At 33.2% G+C, this 21078-nt stretch overlaps 1 protein-coding gene across 2 annotated transcripts in view; it reads left to right on the top strand.

Annotated features, from left to right (window-relative positions):
- LOC100313733 (slit-like protein) overlaps window positions 1-21078 on the top strand; it is a 71006-nt gene that overhangs the window by 40079 nt on the left and 9849 nt on the right. Inside the window, exons 9-25 of one of the 2 annotated variants that reach the window (XM_085504419.1) lie at window positions 1225-1366; window positions 3341-3412; window positions 4280-4351; window positions 7798-7941; window positions 8244-8315; window positions 11068-11234; window positions 11893-12043; window positions 13778-13852; window positions 14062-14133; window positions 15402-15473; window positions 17554-17625; window positions 17815-17886; window positions 18114-18277; window positions 18975-19107; window positions 19427-19492; window positions 20042-20113; window positions 20748-20819. In XM_085504419.1, the coding sequence (XP_085360545.1) occupies window positions 1225-1366; window positions 3341-3412; window positions 4280-4351; window positions 7798-7941; window positions 8244-8315; window positions 11068-11234; window positions 11893-12043; window positions 13778-13852; window positions 14062-14133; window positions 15402-15473; window positions 17554-17625; window positions 17815-17886; window positions 18114-18277; window positions 18975-19107; window positions 19427-19492; window positions 20042-20113; window positions 20748-20819 (1690 nt within the window). The remainder of the gene's footprint in view (window positions 1-1224; window positions 1367-3340; window positions 3413-4279; window positions 4352-7797; window positions 7942-8243; window positions 8316-11067; window positions 11235-11892; window positions 12044-13777; window positions 13853-14061; window positions 14134-15401; window positions 15474-17553; window positions 17626-17814; window positions 17887-18113; window positions 18278-18974; window positions 19108-19426; window positions 19493-20041; window positions 20114-20747; window positions 20820-21078) is intronic. The other variant, XM_085504420.1, reaches the window with a different exon arrangement.

Raw genomic sequence — 21078 nt, 5'->3', positions numbered from 1 at the left:
ATATTGATTACGGTAGTACATTTAATTTGGTTCTGCTGCTTATATGTTTCAATATCCTGTCTGTTGCGTGTTTATCGATATCACTCTCGTTGAAACCACACAGTCCTCCATCAGTTTGCCTAGTCTCATCACTGCAATTGTATAGAATACGCGTGTGAATCTGAAAAGTAAACCTTGCGAGTGTAAACCACACAAGTAGACGTGCTCCCATCAAAGGAATCCACTCCGTCTTATTGCTGCCGATAACAATAGCGATAAAACCAGATAAACAGGTATCAGGTGATTTCTTGCCATCTGCTGGAGCTTTTCAATATATGCTCGTGCTGCTCACCTGTTTCGGGCTGTAGTTCTGTTTAATGTTGACGATACTGAGTCAACAGCGTTTATAGCATTTTTTGCTTCACCTCTAGTAGCATATTTAGGTAATGGACGAGATGACCTAGTCCCCGTCTGACCTGAAGTAGGAACTATCTACTTGTATGATACTTAATCAAATTTGTTTAAGAGACATACAAGATAGTGGCACTCTATTTATCATCCTAAAAAAGGGTGGGTTGGAGGAGTAATGGTTTGCAGAGTAACTAGATGATTATTTTTTGAAATTATGTACAAATTCACTTGATATAAAACATATAATTTCAAGTGATGTTATAATGAAAGTTATTATGCATGTTTAATGCGTCGTGTTAAACTGTATTTGTGATACAGATCCCATTGGTCGGAAGTTATAAACTTTTTGGAGATTTTTGTTAATATCAATAATCTCAACTCAAATATTTGTTCTTAGATTTGATCGTACATTTTTTTTGCACATGATATAGGTAGTAGTGAAATTATTATACCTTTATACGATTGTTGCATACTCTTGTAATAATAAACCCTTTCACCTATAGTGAAATGGAATGTATCCTGGAATTGAAAAAATAATACATAATATGATTATAAGTCATTGTTTTTGCATTAATGTGAATGCCAGTTGTTACTTTTCCAAAATTAAACCAATATATTTTTCCCCCAAAAAATTAGATCCATTTCTTAAAAAAAACATTCAAAGAAAATTCTTAAAATGTGGCAAAATATTGGCGGCACAAACACGGCATTTGAAATAAACCAAATCTACATTTTTATCCCGTAATGCATGCTTGATGTTTAATATTGCGTTTTAAGTCACATGGAATCAATTTCAAACAGCTGACTCATCAATATTTTTTTTTTTTTTTTCAGGTTTGGAGAAAGATCATGCTACACTTTGTAAGATAGAACCTTTATGTCCAGCCAAGTGTTCATGCCTTGGTGGTGTAGTAGATTGTAGAGGGAAAGGTCTCACACAAGTACCGGAAATATTTCCTGAGAACACCATAGAACTGTGAGTCGTTATTCCTCAGATAGATCAGTTATCTTGGTGCTGACCACATATATTACCAGAGGTACATTACTTGGGGTTTGCAACGCACATAGTACTGTATGGTGACATCATGCCAAGATCCCATTCAAGTCTCATCTCGTAGATAGTGAGACTGACGCTACTACCTTCTGACATGACATACGCGGTTTGTAATAAAACAATAACACGTGTACTACCACATTCATAGCAAAAAATGTAATGCATCGAAAATGTACAGAAAATATAGTTATCGTAATCCGTCACATCGTGAACAGCTATTTTGATCCACCTGACATCCCAGTATCCTAGTTACCTCGGGCATGCGCATTTGCATTTTCAACGTTGGAACGCTTATGTGAGAGCGAGATTGAAACGGGATCTTGGTATCATGTCACCGTAGTTGCAAACCCTAAGTAATGTACCTCTGATATTACTTATAGATATTTTTAACCATTGTTTTCTCTTATCATTATGCATTTTGCACAGCCCTGAAAATAAAAATATATTATTTTGCTTGGCACAGCAGTTCTTTAATACTAGTAGTATATTTATGAGTTTTTTCAATATTCAATAATTTAGAATACCAATTTGGTTTCAAATCTGTGGCTTACCTTCTACTCTTCGATATGTTAGTCCAGCCTCACTCTCACTCCACTTTACTCTTCAGAACCAGTTTCTATCACTCAGTAACAATGTATATATCGCGTTTTACTCAGTGTATTACTACTGGGTCGAAAGTTAGAACTGCTGTTAAACTTTAATAGCATTCTAAATGTCATCTTTGTTGAGTTTGCTCTGTTACAAAGCAATCAAAAACTTACATAAACAATATTCTAACTGCTCAGTTTATATAATCACGAGACCGTACTCGATTTATTTCTTTTTTTTAGACACTTGTAGTGTTAATCATGTGAGGGGTACGTGCAAAGTGAAAGATTCTGACTTGGATAGAGTTGCGCTATAATCACATCTATGTTGTTAACGTTCAGTTTGACCCGTTTATTCTGTATGTGTGAGCTATTCAATTTTCAGAGCAACAGTCACGAGTTATGTTGTCAGGTCACTGCCACCAAGTGGGGAGTCGCTTCTTAAATTACTGGAAGTTAAAGATTTGGTTATATCATACGAGAACACATGCTGCACAAAATATGTTATAATTGTATCAAACTTTGCGGCATAATTAAACTAAATTGAACACAATTTAAATAGGGTTGATCCAACCTGGTGGTGGTAGGAAGAGGGGGATTTCTGTGAACAGTAACTGTTCAAAACTAGATTGATAAAAATAACATATTTTCTCTATTAGTTAATAGTATAAAGTGAAATTTAATATTTATAACTGTTATCCACTGTCCATTGGTCGTGTCTAAAAATAACTAATTTACATAAGGGGTATGTTTGCTATATGGTAGGATTGATTGCTACATTGTCTGGCTTGAATGATAAAAGGAGATTAAGCTGCATTTTTCTCAATTTGTTTTAATATTATTATGAAATCGAAACTAAGGCAAAATTATAGTTGAACAAAAATTTACTTTCCAGCTTTTTATAAGTACTGTTTGTATATGAGTGGCATGATCATTCTATTTCAAATTTTATTAATTATTAAATTATTATTATTATTATTATTATTAGTGTGTTTATTTGATATAGCACATATTGATACTGTAAATGCATTTATTATTTGCTGGTTTTTACCTTCTTTATTTTATTAAAAATACACTAACGATAACGATAGAACTGTCAAGTTCATGAACTTAAAACCCAGTGAGATTGCTCAAAACATCAAAATAGTGAAATTAAATGTCAGTGAAAATAAATGCTTTTACAGTAGCTTATTTTGGTTCAGTATAAACAAGGATTTAAAAAAATGAGAAAAAAATGACAAAAATGAAGTGAATTGCTGGGGTTTTATTGAATTTCTGCTCACCTTTACCTTGTTTTCAAAATTCATAGGAGACTGGAACAGAACCAGATTGTAAGAATCGAATCAAGATCATTTAATACTTACAAAAAGTTGAGAAGAATGTAAGTATTGAATCACCATTATTATTAATTAATAAATAATATCAAAGAAATCAATGATTCTTTGTAACCCCCCTTCAATTCATGGTTGGTTACAATTATGTACCATATATTTTTTACAGTGATTTGTTTTTATAATTTGTCTGGAATCGCAAAAAAAAAGAATGAAATGGCAATATTGCGATGTGATACACTAAAATAGCTACATTACTCAAAGTGTTGGCACAAAAAGTAATTGCTACATTGTAAGCAATATAGCTCTATCACTCACAAAACAATGTCTTATAGTGCAATAATGCTGTGCCATCATTTCATGTGCTTACAGTAATGTTTTTTAGGCACAAAAAATAGATTTGTGTCTGGTCAGCTCACAACAGTGTGAAAGTCTTGCAGTGCAACATGCGTTTTTGTTTGTTTCTTTAATATGCCAAATTGTTGCAAAAAATAAGAGAATTTCTCGGCAAAAAAAAATAAAAATGCATGTCAAGACAAGAATCAAATCAAATTTTTAGATTTTCGTTACTTTTTCAAAACCTAAATGATTTTATTATTGTTTACAGATGCTTTAACTTGATCTAGAACAGCAAAGCATAGAAAGAGTAATTATTTATGAATTACAACTGATCAAATTGTAGTACATGTATCACTCATGACCCAGTCTACAGATGACAAAATGTTTATTATTTTAACTATGTGAACTTGAACATGTGGTATTTTGAGTATCTGTATGTGATTCATTACAATAAAAATAAATCCGCCTACTATAAAAACACGATTAAAATTTTTGACTGACAGCAGTTCTGCTTGGTCAATTGTGTGACTATGTTGTTTTCATAATTTAAATAATATATTCATCCATTTTTTTGGCAGAGACCTGAGTAATAATTTGATATCTAGTTTGGCTGATGATGCATTTAGTGGACTAAAAGCATTGAACTCACTGTAAGTATAAAATTGAACTTTCACTTCTGAGTGAGTATGAGAACTCTGATTGGTGGACTGATATCATGTGATCTACACATTTTAGTTTTTATGTATCAGTGACTTTCACACGACTTTTAGATTCTCAATATATGCCAGTAGCTGAGCTACAATTGTAGAACCAGACTGTCTGTAAATGTGTGCCATTTCTAAAGCATTTGCTTTTCACTTAAGGTAGAAGCCTAGTCATAATTTTTGACAAAAATGGTCAAAAATCGTATGACAATGTTCATTAGTTTATTATGTACAATTATGAAGCTAATGTCTCATGGTAGAATTAAATAGCATTATTTTGTGTGTTACAGTTAAGCTTTTTGAGAAACGTGTCCTAATAATTCTTGAAAATTGCTATTTTTAGAACAATTCCACTATGTTAAAGAAAAATTGCATTTTTTGACACTTTTTAAAACCCAGATTTTTTAAATAACTCAGAACAACAAAAGTACTCCATCATTAACAATATATGATTTTTTCAGCCTATGTCACCAGGCTAGATTTTGAGATATTGCATAATATCTCTGCCATAGGAACCTATGATAAAAGCACTTTGTCGAGCGGAGCTTATCATATGAGTGATTGTCCGTAGTCCGTCGTCCGTGTCAATGTTTTACTTTTTCGACTTCTTCTTGAAAACTACAAGCCTGAATGCTTTGATACTTGGTGTATATGTACCTTGGGTAGACCTCTCTCAGATTTGTTCATTTCATGATCATATCTTCAATTCTCTAATTTTGGTGAATATTTTTGTCATTTTTGGTAAAAAGTGATATTTTCAACTTCTTGTTAAAAACCGCAAGTCCAATTGCTTTGATATTACATATATAGGTACTACATGTGGATCTCTCTCAGATTTGTTCATTTTGTAATGATATCTTTAGTTCTCTAATTTTAATGAATATTTTTGTAATTTTTGGTAAAAAGTGATATTTTCAACTTCTTGTTAAAAACCACAAGTCCAATTGCTTTGATATTACATATATAGGTACTACATGTGGACCTCTCTCAGATTTGTTCATTTTGTAATGATATCTTTAATTCTCTAATTTTGGTGAATATTTTTGGTAAAAAGTGATATTTTCGACTTCTTGTTAAAAACCACAAGTCCAATTGCTTTGATATTACATATATATTTACTACATGTGGACCACTCTCAAATTTGTTCATTTTGTAATGATATCGTCAATTCTCTAATTTTGGTGAATATTTTTTGTAATTTTTGGTAAAAAGTGATATTTTCGACTTCTTGTTAAAAACTGTAAGTCCGATTGCTTTGATACTATTCATATTGTTCATTTTCTAATGATATCTTCTGTTCTTTAATTGAAATGTGCATTGCTAACAGCGGAGCTATCTCAGCCGACAGGCTGCTTGTTTTAGGTCAATATCCTTATATTGCCTTGGAGTACAGTTTATTGCAAAATGAATAAATTCTGGGTATTTAATTTAGGAATAGGCTTCTACCTTAATTTCCACTCACATATCTACTAGGCTTGGTTATCTTGTTATGATATGTACAGTTTAAAATGAAATAAAGGCGTGGATTCAAGTTTGTTTTATGTGACCTCACACATGTTAACAATTTTTGTAAAATTACTGTAGACTGCTTTATTTTCGCAAGAGGAGAATTTCCCAAAGCAGTAAAAATGTCACTGATGTCCCAAAGATAATGGGTCACAGAGATTTTATCAAAATATTGTCTTCATGAATTCCATAAAAAACCATAAAAATAATAAACAGTGATAGTATAACATCACCTGTTGACGCCATTTTTTTCTGAATCATTTTGGCAAGCTGTTAAAACATTCAGCAAGTAATATGTTTACTACCTTATACTAAAATATGTTTGAATATTTAGAGTACTAACAAATTCCCACTTCCGGCCCGGTTAGAGGTAAAATACTAATACTGTGAAATACTTTATTTTAGCTGGAATTAATTTTTGTTTTTTTTGTATGAAATTTATTATTTATTGATTTTTGACAAGTTGAATGTAAATTATAGGAAAAAGGTATATTCGTTAGATTTTATTTTCACTGAGTCATTCCTTCAACGAAAATAGCGAGAATTAATTCCAAGCGAAAAAAATGTATTTCACAGTAGTTTGTAGTGTACTGGGTATACAACCTTTTTCCCCAGAGTGTAAACAATCCAGACAGTGCCCATAGCAACAATTACACAGTATGTTAAATATTACCCAGATAACAATGTCTTCATTAAAAAATATGAGACTATATTAGATCCTAATCTATCGTAAATTGGTTGAAATGGAGATGATATCGAGTGTTGCCTATAAAGATGATAAGTTACAGCCACTGACTTACTGGACAGAGAACAGCAGTACTGTTACTTGTGTACAGCTCTGCTTTGCCATTTACGACCTATCTAAATACCAGTCACAGGGGGTTAGAAGTGACCTTTGACCTTTCATATATACATTTCATTATAATGACCAAACATCTTGGTTGAAATTTCTAAAAATTAAATTGTGTAATTTAAGTCATATGAAACATTTTTTTAGTTTTGTTTTTTCTTTTTATTATTTATAATCTTTTTTTTCAAAAATGTGTTTTATTACATGTAACTTTTCCTCTTACTCAGGGGATTGAGTTAAGTGTTCATAAAGATTGATGTAAAACTTTTTTTTTTCATACAAAATTAAACGTGATGAGTAGTTTCCATGGTGATGTGCTGATGAGTATACTTGTAGAGTGTAGGGATTTATACACTGGAGTGGCTTAGATTAGACGTCCAGACAATCTGGAGTCAATCTAGGCTCCAGCAATATATTTACCTTGTTGATTTCGTCAGGGTGGGTCATTCAGAGTTCATTGCACTTTTGACCTATATTTGTAAAATACTTACTACTTCAGTTGATGTAATTTGTTGTCTATTAAAATGGTAATAGTAAAATCAATAATTACGTGATAGGAAAAAAAAATACCGTACCTATTGATTGGTCGATATGGGTCATGTGATCTATTATGCGGGTCATTCCCCTGCAGCACATGTTCAGATTTTATTATAAACAAACAATGTATTTTACATGCATTGTATATGTTGCCACGGTAACACAACACTGTGACTCCTTATAAACCTTTGAGCGCCTAAGTCAACTTTTCTCAACATTCACAAAATGAACTTTCATAATTTTTAAAATATTTTTTCAAAGATTTTGATCAAGACCAGTGATTCATGGGAAATTATGTTCATTTTGTCCAAAATTAAAAAAGAAATTATAGAAAAATATATTAAAATTTGCTGAATATTGCACCAGAATTTAGGCTGAAAAAAAATGTGGCCCTCAAAGTGTTAGCTTGAGAAATGTAACAGTGACACACCTTCTAATATGTAAAATACAATTTGTATGCGATGACGAGATTTGAAGTATTGTCATTCATTGCATTTAGGGTACTGTATGGTAATAAGATTTCCGAACTTCCCGCTGGATTATTAAAAGGACTGACATCGTTGCAGTTATTACTGTTAAACGCTAATAAGATAACGTGTTTACGAGTGGATACATTTCGTGATCTCTCTGCTCTCAATCTTCTGTAAGTATTGTTCTATTATTTATCGTTTCTCTGTATTGACAAAAAAGCCGTATATCAGTTTGCCCAATCATGAATTGAATAACAAAAGTAATGAGATATGCTTCGTATGTCTGCTCTTGAACACTTACTATGATTGGACTGTAATTCGTAGATAGTTATAGAGAAGAAGTTGAAAATCACTAGATATTGATTGACCTTATGTGATCTTGAAAGGTCATTGACCTTGATGAACTTTTCAACTTTTTTGTTTATTTGTACTAAAGAACTGATTTGATTAATAATTTTTTATTTATATGTTATAGGTCATTATATGACAATGATATCAAGTCTATTGCGAACGGAACTTTTATGCCGCTTGTCAGCGTACAAACATTGTAAGTATACAAACAATAATATTTGAAGCAAGCGCTTCCATGAGCAATGTTAAAACTAGTAAAAATACAACATCTTGTGTATTTCTAATTGAGAAAGTATATGTGCATTATTTGACATGTACTTGTAATAGAAGAAATACTGTACAGTACATGTACTTATACTGGAGGTGTACTTCTAATAGAGAAAATACAGTACATGTACGTTTATTGGAGGTGTGCTTCCAATAGAAGAAATACTAGTACAGTACATGTACTTCTATTGGAGATGTGCTTCTAATAGAGGAAATACGGTACATGTACTTTTATTGGAGGTGTGCTTCTAATAGAGGAAATACAGTACATGTACTTTTATTGAAGGTGTGTTTCTAACAGAGGAAATACAGTACATGTACTTTTATTGGCGGTGTGCTTCTAATAGAGGAAATACAGTACATGTACTTCTACTGGAAGTGTGCTGCTAATAGAGGAATTACAGTACATGTACTTTTATTGGAGGTGTGCTTCTAATAGAGGAAATACAGTACATGTACTTTAATTGAAAGTGTGCTTCTAATAAAGGAAATACAGTGAGACCAATGGTCTAATGACCAATTAGAGTTCACCAAGCTGATCCTAACTTGAGTCAAGTGCCTTATACAATGGTTGTACTCTACATTCTGCATGTCAATACCGGTAAACATGATACAAAGCCACCAAACACCAATTGACACAGTTTGTTCTGCGTACATTTATTTAAATGTTCGTATATTGTTCACCTATTAATCCGCTTTGACTTGATGACGAAATCTGTCGTCTAGTCGTCCCATATGCCAGGATGGCTAAGCTTGGCTTTCCAGATTCACCGCATTGATAGGTACTCTAGTTGGGCGCTGTACGCTCAGTATTCAAATTAACGTTGTTGACGATCAGTATGGGGCAACAGATAATGTGCGCAAGATGGATGAACAGTGTCGCCCGTTTACTAACTTGTATTGTCCTTTTGAAATTCATTCATGCAGTGTCTATAAAATACCAAGTAATCCAATTTGCCAAAATAACAATGGAGTGCGCCCATGCAGAAATGCTTCTTAGTCTGCAGTTATTCATTTATATCATCAGTACCATCCATTTCACTAACCGCCCTCATCAACACCTCAAACTTTCGGCTTTCACATTATTTGCAAGCGTATTTAAAATGACTTGCTTAAGTTTATTGAATGCCCTGAGGGGTCATCAACTTTCATATATATCCTAAGAAGTCATGCATTTATTGATTCACTTGAGGAGTCAGATGTTTATTAAGTACCCTAAGATATCGCCAACTTTTCATATGTTCTAAGGAGTCATTGATTAATTATATGACTTAGGGGGTCATAGATTTCTTGAGTGCCCTAAGGGGTCATAGATTTATAACCTGTCTAATGTAAATATTGCACCTGTTTTTTGTACTTTTTAGATTACTTATGCTCAACAACGAAATATTACCAAAACAAAACTGTTTTTTTTTTAATGTCAAATTATTAAAACACTAGAACCATATATCATCATATTAGTTAACCAGAATTTTCAGAAAACTGATCAACACTGGGAAACCTGTTACAAGTACTAATATGAGTTGTTATTGCCAGAAATGTTAATATATTGTGCACTTTGCGAGAAAACTAACTGTGAGGAACGTGCACATTTATTGCAGCATAGTGTTCAAATTCTACATGTGACATCATCGACACATTCCTCATTGCCACTTACAAGGTTTGTTGTCTGTTTTGTAAATCGAGTTAAATGCAAAAAATATCAAATTAGCAAATTTGACGCAGACAACATTCAGTATTTTTCTGTGATGGAGATTTTTCTTACCGGGGATGTTTTTGATTGTTTCCTGGAGAGTAAATTTCTCACATTACAGGTGAGGAACATGTTATGATATTATAGACTGTGAGATATCAGAGTAGAGATGATCATGATTCAGATTCAAAGGATTTCCTGGCTGACTTTTATTTTGATGTTCATCTGACAGAAGAATTCCATCTGGGGTACACACAAGCCACTTCCCCTCAGTCAATAGAAGGCGCTCAGTTAACCCCTATTATGTCATTGGCCAGAGGATTCTTCTTATTGGCTCCTAATACCTGCTTGGTCAGTTGGTCAGTTGGCCAGAATTCAGTGCTTTACTGTAAGTTATACTTGCATACAGAAACAATTATTGTTGATATCGCTGTCCAGCGAAGAAAACAAATCTGTGGTGTTTCTCAGTACTTTTTATCCACAATAAGAAGAAAAAGCTACACCAGTTAAGGAGGTCTTTTTATTTTTTTGGAAATAATTGGAATTTCAACCACCTCAATTTGCTTTCACTGTGTACTTGTAATTGTAAATAAATTGCTATTATCAAAGCACAATTGGTATATTGAAATCCGACAATAGTACTACTGTTAATGGCGTGGTTCACTTCACTGGCCCTGCTCTCCAGAGACCCCTCTCACAAGAGTGAAATTCTTGTGGACTCTAAAAACTGCTTTAACTAGGCTATCCCGTTGCATAGCTTGTTGACACCTTTCCAAACAGGCACTCCATTGGAGATAATAAAACCAACATACTGGACCTACAGATACTTACATGCGGTTTCTGTAAAGTTGTTTTCATGTGACTGCAGTACACATGGGATTTGTTTATCAGGACAAAAGAAAAACAATAGTAGTTTGCTTTAACTGCCAGAGAGGGCGCTGATTTATCAAACCATCTTAATATTTTTTCATTCCCTTCTGTTTTGCAGACACTTAGCCAAAAATCCTTTCATTTGTGACTGTAATTTGAAATGGCTGTCGGAATATTTGCACAATAATCCTGGAATAGAAACAAGTGGTGCACGATGTGAAAACCCACGAAGAATGAGCAACAAAAGAATTGGACAAGTCAAACCCGTAAAGTTCAAGTGCAAAGGTATTCTTATTTTCACACCATTCTCACTTATGCAACAATATTTTGCTACTAAGCACCTGTAACTTTTACATCAGTAGTGTTTATTTTGACCACGGACACACCTTTGTTATTTCACGTATGCACATGTGCTACTAATTTACACACATAGAACCAGAGAGAAAACAGAGATATTTAAGGTAGAAGCCTACTCATAATTTTTGAGAATGTTGGTTATAAATCACATGACAATGTTCATTGTTCTATTATGTACCCCATTATTAACAATAGCCTATGTCGCCAGCCTACAATTTGAAATATGGCATAATACCTCTCCAATAGGAACCTATGGTAAAAGCGCTATGACACTGCCAAAATGGCAGACTATCCACTAAAATACAACCATCATTTTCTTGAAACTTATGCTGGTGATTCCAACTTTTTTAAAATCAATATGATTATATTGCCCGGGAATACAATTTATTGGAAAATGAATAACTTCTAGCTATTTGCATTCATGAGTACCGATAGGCTTCTACCTTAATGTAGTAAACATTTGCTGACATAACAAAATGTTTGCATCTATAATGATATAATAATTGATTATAACAGCAATATTCACTATAAAGTGCTCTGTGGTAACAGTAATCTCCTATAAACATCAATTGTTTTTATCGTTCAGGTTCTGAAGAATACCGCACAAAACAAGCAGGACAGTGTATCATTGATACGGATTGTCCTGCGCAATGTTTATGTGAAGGCACTATTATTGACTGCTCTGCTATCGGATTAAAAGAGGTACCGGACGACATTCCAGGATTTGCCACAGAACTGTAAGTATCGTTTAAATTCTAGTCGTTGCTAAAAAGTCTGTCATTAATTTGATTAAATTTAGATCTAATTGTTTTGGCTTTTGAGTAACATTTTTTACTTTTCTTTACATTTTTCCATCATTTTGTTTTATTGTAAAAACAACACGTAGATCTGACTAACTCCCTCAAGAAGTCTTGTTTAAATCCTGCTGAGTCCAATCACAATACATGTTGCTTTATGTACATTGTTGTAAGATGTTTCTGAGGGGCAAGAGACAAGGATGTACATTGAACTTGATATCAGTGCTTCCCACAATGCATTTTGCTCCCATCAGTTTGTAATGCTCTTAGCTTCTCACAATGTAATGTTCCTCCACTCAGTTAACGATGCTTCCATTAGTTTTGATGCTATGAGATTCCCACAATGCAACGTGCTCCCATCAGTTTGTATAAATGTTCTTAGCTTCCCATAATGCAATGTGCTCCCACCCAGTTAACAATGCTTCCATTAGTTTTGATGCTATGAGCTGTCCTCATTCCAATATTCTCAGTAATATGCCATAGTTGTATTGGTGGTGTGCCCTTGGCTACACAAGATAAACCAGGATGTCATTCAACGTAAACTGTCAACTTAAACTGTCGACTGTCAACCAAAGCTGTAATCTCCTTAACAGGAAAGTGTGAACGGTTGTTTGTTGTTAACTGTGAAGTCACTTGACTGCATATAATTGTGTCAATACATCACATTCACTTAAAATTAAATCAGGTTAGCATCAAGGATGTTCCAATCCTAAATTTGCATGTCGCTGAGAGCTGCCACTTTCCCTTAGGGTAATTCTGTTTCTATAACCTTCAGAAAAGGGTTTAATTTCAATTGCTTAAACAATCTGTCCTGTTGTAGATTATTGTGTTGAGGTGTGAATGGTAGTGTTCATGCATTATGTGACTTCCTGAGTTGTTGAAAAGAGGAATTATCAAAGTAACTAGGAGTACGTCCTTGGATTCCCAGAGAATAGAGTAACTTTTTTACTCAGTTGGCTGAAGAGTGATACAAGTATAACTACTTTGTATGACAGATAAAAAAAAACACTTGTTAGATTTAAGGTTCAATGTTACTCAAATGTAAAAATAATATTATTTTTATAAATGAGACTTGAGACAAGTGAGTTTATGCCACATGGATAGAGGAAATGAAATAATAATATTGGATCACAGTTCTTGGCTTGGAGAAAATCTATGTAAAAAATGATGTGGAAATAAAATTTGTCTGTTCAAAGGCATTTTAACATTGTTAAACACTTACATTTATTTGAAAAAAAGAAAAACACTTGTTTATCTTAAAGAAGTTTCTCACAAATGACCTGAAATTGACAGAATTTGTGTTAATGCAAAATATTTTTGCTCCATACTCAAAGTAAATTGAGTCGGTGGGAAAATTGTCTATACAGCTGAGTGGTTATCACACAAAATAGGTTCTGTAATTGGTTGTTTCCTAAGTTAACAGTTTGACTAATTTGTACTTTACAAACTGTCTGACTTACTTTTATGACAATTTAAGAGTGAAAAAAAAAATAATATCTAAATAAAATCACAGGAATTAGCATTTTATATGTAGTCTTCTATTATGTCATATTGTTACTTGCAATGCATCATGGGATATTACTTAGTAAGTATGTATAATACAACGTTTCTTGCAGTTCACACAGTTTATAGTAGATTTGATCCCTTCAATGTCATCATTTTTGTTTCTAACAGACGATTGAACGACAATGAAATAACAAAGGTTTCAGCTACTGGTATATTTCTCAGACTTCCAGAACTAAGAAAATTGTAAGTTAATTGCGTCAGAATTTCTCTTACATCATAGGATAATTGCAATTATATGTCTGTCTGTCAGTTCTATCACTTTCTCGCAAAACATGTCTCAAAGTATTCTTCTATAACTAAAACCATGTTTAATAGTAATTTAAAATTTATTTGAAAATTTTTTGATTTTCAAGAATTTGATGTAAAAGTATGATTTGTGTTTATTTTCCCAGGGATCTCCGCAACAATAGAATCAGTGTGATTGAAGATGGCGCTTTCATTGGTGCTGTGATGTTATCTGACTTGTAAGTAGAGCTCCATTCACATTTCATTACATGCTATTTGCTTTGTGAGACTTTTGGAATTTGAAATATTTGAAATATTTGAAATAGACTATAAGAAATATAACATCATAATATGGCTGCCTTTGTGATTCAAAATGGCTGCCGTTCCTAAAACTAACTAGCATAATTTGGAAAATATCTAGTAAAATAGAAATGCTGTAAAAAAAAGCATTTTTTTTATTATCAGTTTGAGCTGTCCTATTTGAAATTGCAAGTTTTGTTAAATGGACTTTCACTTTTTACGTTTTTAACGACAAAGATCTGTGTGTATTAAAATATGCAAATCATATTCAGTACCTGTAATATTGTACATGATATGGAAATATCCGTTTTCATGTACACTGTACATTAAATATGTTGCCTTTGATTTTTATGTTTATGGTGTGTTCATATTTTTACATCATAATACTGTTTTAATAATACTGAAATTTATTGATAATCTTTAAAAATAAAAATCAACAATGTTCTTGTATAATAGTTATCAACAAATATGCTGAATTGTGACCAGATTTATTGCGCATATTATAGTCGCATTGACATATTACAATATGTTTACACTGATGCTCATTTGTTTAAAGTACTTCTTACATAGATGCTCTTTTGTTTATGTACTGTATCCATTTTGAGGCTTTGACCCCTGACCTGAGTAACAGTTTAGTATTCCAGTATTCTAAAATGGCTGACCGGTATTAGTAAACTTCAGACTTAAACCACACTAAATATAATATTTCAGAATCTCTGAACATCAAAAAATATTAATAGCCAAGTAATCATATGCAATAATAATGAAAGAATTTATATTTTTATTTCGTTTTACTTACTGCATTGATGTGATATTTTTTATGATTATTCCTGTGAGAAATTATTTAGGATAGTTTGGGTGTTGTATTGCTTTGATTAATAAATCACATTTTTGTTATAACTAAAAGATATTTTCTCTAATATATCACTTTTTTGAATAATTAAATAATACTTGGCACAAATTCAATAACATTTTTGTGTTCTTTCACCAAATCTTATTTTTTTGCACCACAATCTCATTAATTCACACCAAATTGCTATAACTGCACTTTTTGTTCAGTTCAAGGGGTGTATTTTATTAAAACCAAGTGATTTATTTTTAATTATCTTTTGTTAACAAGGTGATGATATGTGTTTATATATAACATTTATTATGCAAAATTTGCTTTTAACAATTTTTTTTATTTATGCTTTCTGCACAATTCAAGACTGTTAACAAATAACAAGCTGAGCAAAGTTAAGGGAAGCATGTTTGTTGGAGTTAGAAATTTAAAAACAATGTAAGTCCCATATGTGTGTGGAAATAGCATGCATTTGAAGCACCTCTATCTTCATGCTTTTGTTAATTTTCTTTATAAATGCATGGTTGATTATCATCTGCTTTTAGTTTTCTGTAGTTTTGAAAGATATAGAATAAAATATATTATAAACAAAAGAAAATATAGAAATATAGAAAATATTTTGAGCTGTTCTTCCCCCAAATACATATAATGCAGTATTAACTATGGTGTTGTTGACAATTTATAAGTTCTTTGTAGTTGATGACTGGAAGATGCCAGTGAGGTAGTTGTTGAGTCGACTGTTTACTTGAATTATGGTACATGTGCTGTATCGGTGGCGTGCTTCTATTAGAGTAAATATGGTACATTTGCTGTATTGCTGGTGTGCTTCTATTAGAGTAAATCTGGTACATGTGCTGTATTGGTGGTGTGCTTCTATTAGAGTAAATATGGTACATTTGCTGTATTGCAGGTGTGCTTCTATTAGAGTAAATCTGGTACATGTGCTGTATTGGTGGTGTGCTTCTATTAGAGTAAATGTGGTACATGTGCTGTATTGGTGGCATGCTTCTATTAGAGTAAATATGGTACATGTGCTGTATTGGTGGTGTGCTTCTAATGGAGTAAATATGGTACATGTGCTGTATTGGTAGTGTGCTTCCATTAGAGTAAATATGGTACATGTGCTGCATTGGTGGTGTGCTTCTAATATAGTAAATATGGTACATGTGCTGTATTGGCGGTGTGCTTCTAATAGAGTACATATGGTACATGTGCTGTATCGGTGGCGTGCTTCTATTAGAGTAAATATGGTACATTTACTGTATTGGTGGTGTACTTCTACCGTATTAGAGTAAATATGGTACATGTACATGTGCTGTATTGGTGGTGTGCTTCCATTAGAGTGAATATGGTACATGTGCTGTATTGGTGGTGTGCTTCTAATAGAGTAAATATGGTACATGTGCTGTATTGGTGGTGTGCTTCTAATAGAGTAAATATGGTACATGTGCTGTATTGGTGGTGTGCTTCTAATAGAGTAAATATGGTACATGTGCTGTATTGGTGGTGTGCTTCTAATAGAGTAAATATGGTACATGTGCTGTATTGGTGGTGTGCTTCTAATAGAGTAAATATGGTACATGTGCTGTATTGGTGGTGTGCTTCTATTAGAGTAAATATGGTACTGTATTGGTGGATAATTCGTATGCTTACCGCACCATTATTGGTCCCAACCAATACCCTCAGCGTTGTGCTGTAGTTAGTGTCTTGCTAGCTCACCTGCAGGCATTCACCTCCCGGCCAGAACCCAATCCATGAATGAAACCCCCCATTGTTGCCTCAATCTATTAATACTATATATTATTTTCATAAATAATGTGCATTTCAATTGCAATTTTATTGTCATAGTAATTAATACTAACAGCATCAATTTAATGAAAATTTTTCTTCATTCAACTTAAATTATCATTGTGATCATCCCTAGATATTCAATGTTCTTTTCTGACAGGTGAATTTTGTTTTGTGTTTGCTATTAAGTCTTGGTATGCTCTAGTGAAGTTTTATTCCCTTATTTAATTATATGGCAGTCCAAAACTATGTCCCATGTTTATTTTGTGAGGGGCACATTCTCGTGATTTTGAGAAAATCCCCAAATCTGGTATCACCACAGTCCCTCTGTGGTATCACTAAACAGCTCCTGAGAGTCTCTAACACAAGGGAGTGTTGGTGACTTTATTAAAATTTTGCCTGCATAAACAGACAAACCTTTCTTGCAGCAAAAGTTTAATGGCTCACAGATGATTATATTATCTAAACTACTTTGCATTATACAATGCTGATAGAGTCATGTGATTCAATCGCTAACACATTAGACCTTTAAAATAATGCAAAAAAAACCAAAACAAATTCAAACATTATATAAAAAGTATCAAGACAATTACAAAAACTTAGATGCCAGTGTTGTATTACATGAACGAATGAATATTAATACTTGGTGCAGTTGCATACTGTGATGAAATGACATGAGTTAATACGGCAGAATTGTCATGGAAACTAATATATCTACTTCTCATAATAGAATGCTACGTAGTAACCAGATCTCCTGCATCAACAATGAAACGTTCTCGGGTTTAACAAAAGTCAGACTGCTGTAAGTATCCATAACCTCATGAATTTGTCGTTACTCGAAATGAATATGAAATGAAATGAGTCTCATGTAATGGCAGCTGTAGTGGGTTGAAGCACTGAAATCTGTGATCTGTTTTCAAAACTGATAAATAATTTGTGATACAGCCACTAGGGGGCGCTGCTTTTCTAAAATTGTTTGTTTTTGTTTCAGATCATTGTATGACAATCAGATAAGGACTGTGATGCCAGGTTCATTTGATAATCTTAAAGAACTCTCCACTCTGTAAGTATAAAGCTGATCAAATGACTGGACTGCTATTTTACTTGCATCATTGACAGACTCATTGAGTTATTATCCCATAATGCATTGCATAAATGATCAAGAACATGCTCAGAGTTTAAATTTGCCATATATAAAATGTACCTAGAATGTTGAATGTTGAAGCTTGCTTGCAAACAGGTTTGTATCACAAGGTAAATTAGTTTTGCTATATCTTTTTTTAACACTAGAAACCTGCTGTCCAATCCGTTTAACTGTAACTGTCATTTAGGATGGCTAGCTGATTGGTTGAAATCACGTACTATTGTTACGGGGAATCCAAGATGTCAGGCTCCTTCTCATCTTCGAGAAATACCAATACAGGATCTTAAAAAATATGACTTCAGTTGTGACAGTAAGTAAACACATAAATATCTTGAAGTTATAAATAATTTTTTTTTGAATGTTTTAATTCCAGTGAAACAGTCAATGTGACTCCCTAGGATCCCAGTAAAAGTCATTGTGACTCTATAGGACCCAAGTGAAAGTCATTGTGACTCCCTAATGGTAATACCCAGTGAAAGTCATTGTGATTCCCTAATGGTAATACCCAGTGAAAGTCATTGTGACTCCCTAATGGTAATACCCAGTGAAAGTCATTGTGACTCCCTAATACCAAGTAAAAGTTACTGTGACTCCCTAAGGCCCCAGTGAATGTCATTGAACCTATAGGACCCCAGTGAAAGTCATTGTGACTCCCTAAGATCCCAGTGAAAGTCAGTGAATTCTTAGTACCCCAGTAAAAGTCAGTGACTCACTAGGACCCCAGTCAAAGTCATTGTGACTCCCTAAGATCCCAGTGAAAGTCAGTGACTCACTAGGACCCCAGTCAAAGTCATTGTGACTCCCTAAGATCCCAGTCAAAGTCAGTGACTCACTAGGACCCCAGTCAAAGTCATTGTGACTCCCTAAGACCCTAGTGAAAATCACTATGACTCCAGAGTGAAATGTTTTCAGCTACAATTTACAGTGATCATTTCTCCTCCTTGGTATGTAAGAAGCACTGAAAAATGTCTCTATGGAGGACTGATTAATGTGTTAATATATTTCAGGTAACAATGACAACAGTTGTCTACCGTCTCTTGCTTGTCCACGGAATTGTGCGTGTTATGGTACTGTGGTTCGATGCAGTAATAAACAACTGACTAACCCTCCATATAATATACCTAATGAAACAACTGAACTGTAAGTACTGAACTTTATATTATATTATAAAATGAACCATGGAAATAAGAATTTCATTTAAACTTTTTTATTAACAGTTGTAGAAAAAGTGTGTGCTTTGAACTTATGAACTTATTCTTTTGTTTTTATGTTAAAGGCCAATAGAGGGCAACATACTGCAATGCCTGTCAGTATCTTGAGAAACAAGAAATCTACTTAAAATTATAGTATAATGGGGACATTAAAGAAACGCTTCTGATAATTGTTATAACAGTTGATGATTTCACTTACAGTCAAATCATGGTATCTCTGTCCTTATAATTCTATTTATTTTTAACAGCTATCTGGATGTCAATAAATTGAAGTCTATTCCTGATTTGTCACGCCTGAAAAACCTCCACACAATGTAAGTCTGTACTTTATATGACACAATTGTAACATGGATACTAACATGGGCTATGAAGATTATTCAAACATTTATCCCATCATGCATTGCTGTTACAAATTCTGCTTCTGGTACTCGCTAAACGTAACAGGCCTTGGAAGTTTATGTCTTATTCAATGTTGTGTATGTTGAGTTGTTAATGACTGTGGTTATTGTCTGATACCCCGGTACATTTATTTATGAATTAAGTTATTTCATGTACTGTAAAAGGGTTAATTATTCACTGGGTTTTAATTTTGTTATTTCGCTGACTGGAAAATGCGCTAAATTAAAACCCAGTGAATATGTAAAATTGAGCATAGAACACATTATCTAAATGATAAAACCGTGAATTTAAAACCCACTGAATATGCCTGAAATGGTAAATCAGTGAAATTTAAACCAAGTGAAAATTAGTCATTTTACAGTACACCATTTTCATATTAAAGTCACTTGAAATGTGCAACACACATGGTTTTGAAGTCATGTAACAATGTGAATGAATCACTATAATTTTTTTTTTTTTTGCAGTGATTTGAGTAATAATGATATCACCACCATCACGAACACTACCTTTGCAAACTTACCCAAGCTTGCAACATTGTAAGTAAGATGCTTGAATTTTATTTGTTTAATTTAGCCATATATTCATGCTAATATTTATATGAAATTGATTTATTCTCCATTACCTCACTTCAGACTACTTGTGTCCTGTTCACATTCAACATAATTAGATTTGAATTCTTTTATTGGTGTTTTTACATGTCTGTGTTTTTACTGCTGCTTATTATCCTCATACCTTTGCCCTTCTTTGATGGTATTGAAAATAATAAATAATTCTCTAGTCTTTCAAAACACACTCAAATTCTTTCACCAAAATTTTTGTGGAACATTTCTTTGAAAATTTAGGACCAAATTGACAGTTTTTGCTACAGTAAAAAATTGTCTTTGATATACTGTTATCATAGTTTGTATGCAAAACAGTACATCTGTATTGAATAAAATATTATAATGTACACAAATTAGAAATAAACTATAGGTCGAACTGGATACCCGTCTGAGCCAAACACTGTGTGAACTGAAAATCTGTTTGAAACTCTACAGCGTTTCCAGTCTTTTTCCCAAGCTTGCTTATTTACATTTACCTCTTCCTTTGATTAAGATGTATCTCAAACAATACAACAACCGTATTCCTCTATATGTCCTGTTATTGTTGCCATTCCTTTTTTTCCATTAGAATCCTAAGCTACAACCATATTGGCTGTATACCTCCTGGTACATTCAGAGGTCTCCATTCCCTGCGCATATTGTGAGTATCCATAATGACAATCTTATCTGTTTTTTTCATGCTATGTACGTTCAGATTGCTTAGTTACAATAATATTACTTGTATTAAACCTGGACTTTTTGAAGGACTACATGCACTGAGGGTTCTGTGAGTATGCCACCAACACAACTGTTATATTATTGCATCACTGACCTGTTCACAACATACAAATGTAATTAATTATCTAGTTGTGCCATAAAACAGGAGCCAGCCTAACGTTTGAAATGTATTTTCACTGTTT

This window comes from Saccoglossus kowalevskii, chromosome 10, assembly GCF_978046115.1.
Source record: "Saccoglossus kowalevskii chromosome 10, keSacKowa6.1, whole genome shotgun sequence".
In the NCBI taxonomy this organism is placed as follows: Eukaryota; Metazoa; Hemichordata; class Enteropneusta; family Harrimaniidae; genus Saccoglossus; species Saccoglossus kowalevskii.
This window is presented reverse-complemented; position numbering and strand designations above follow the sequence as displayed.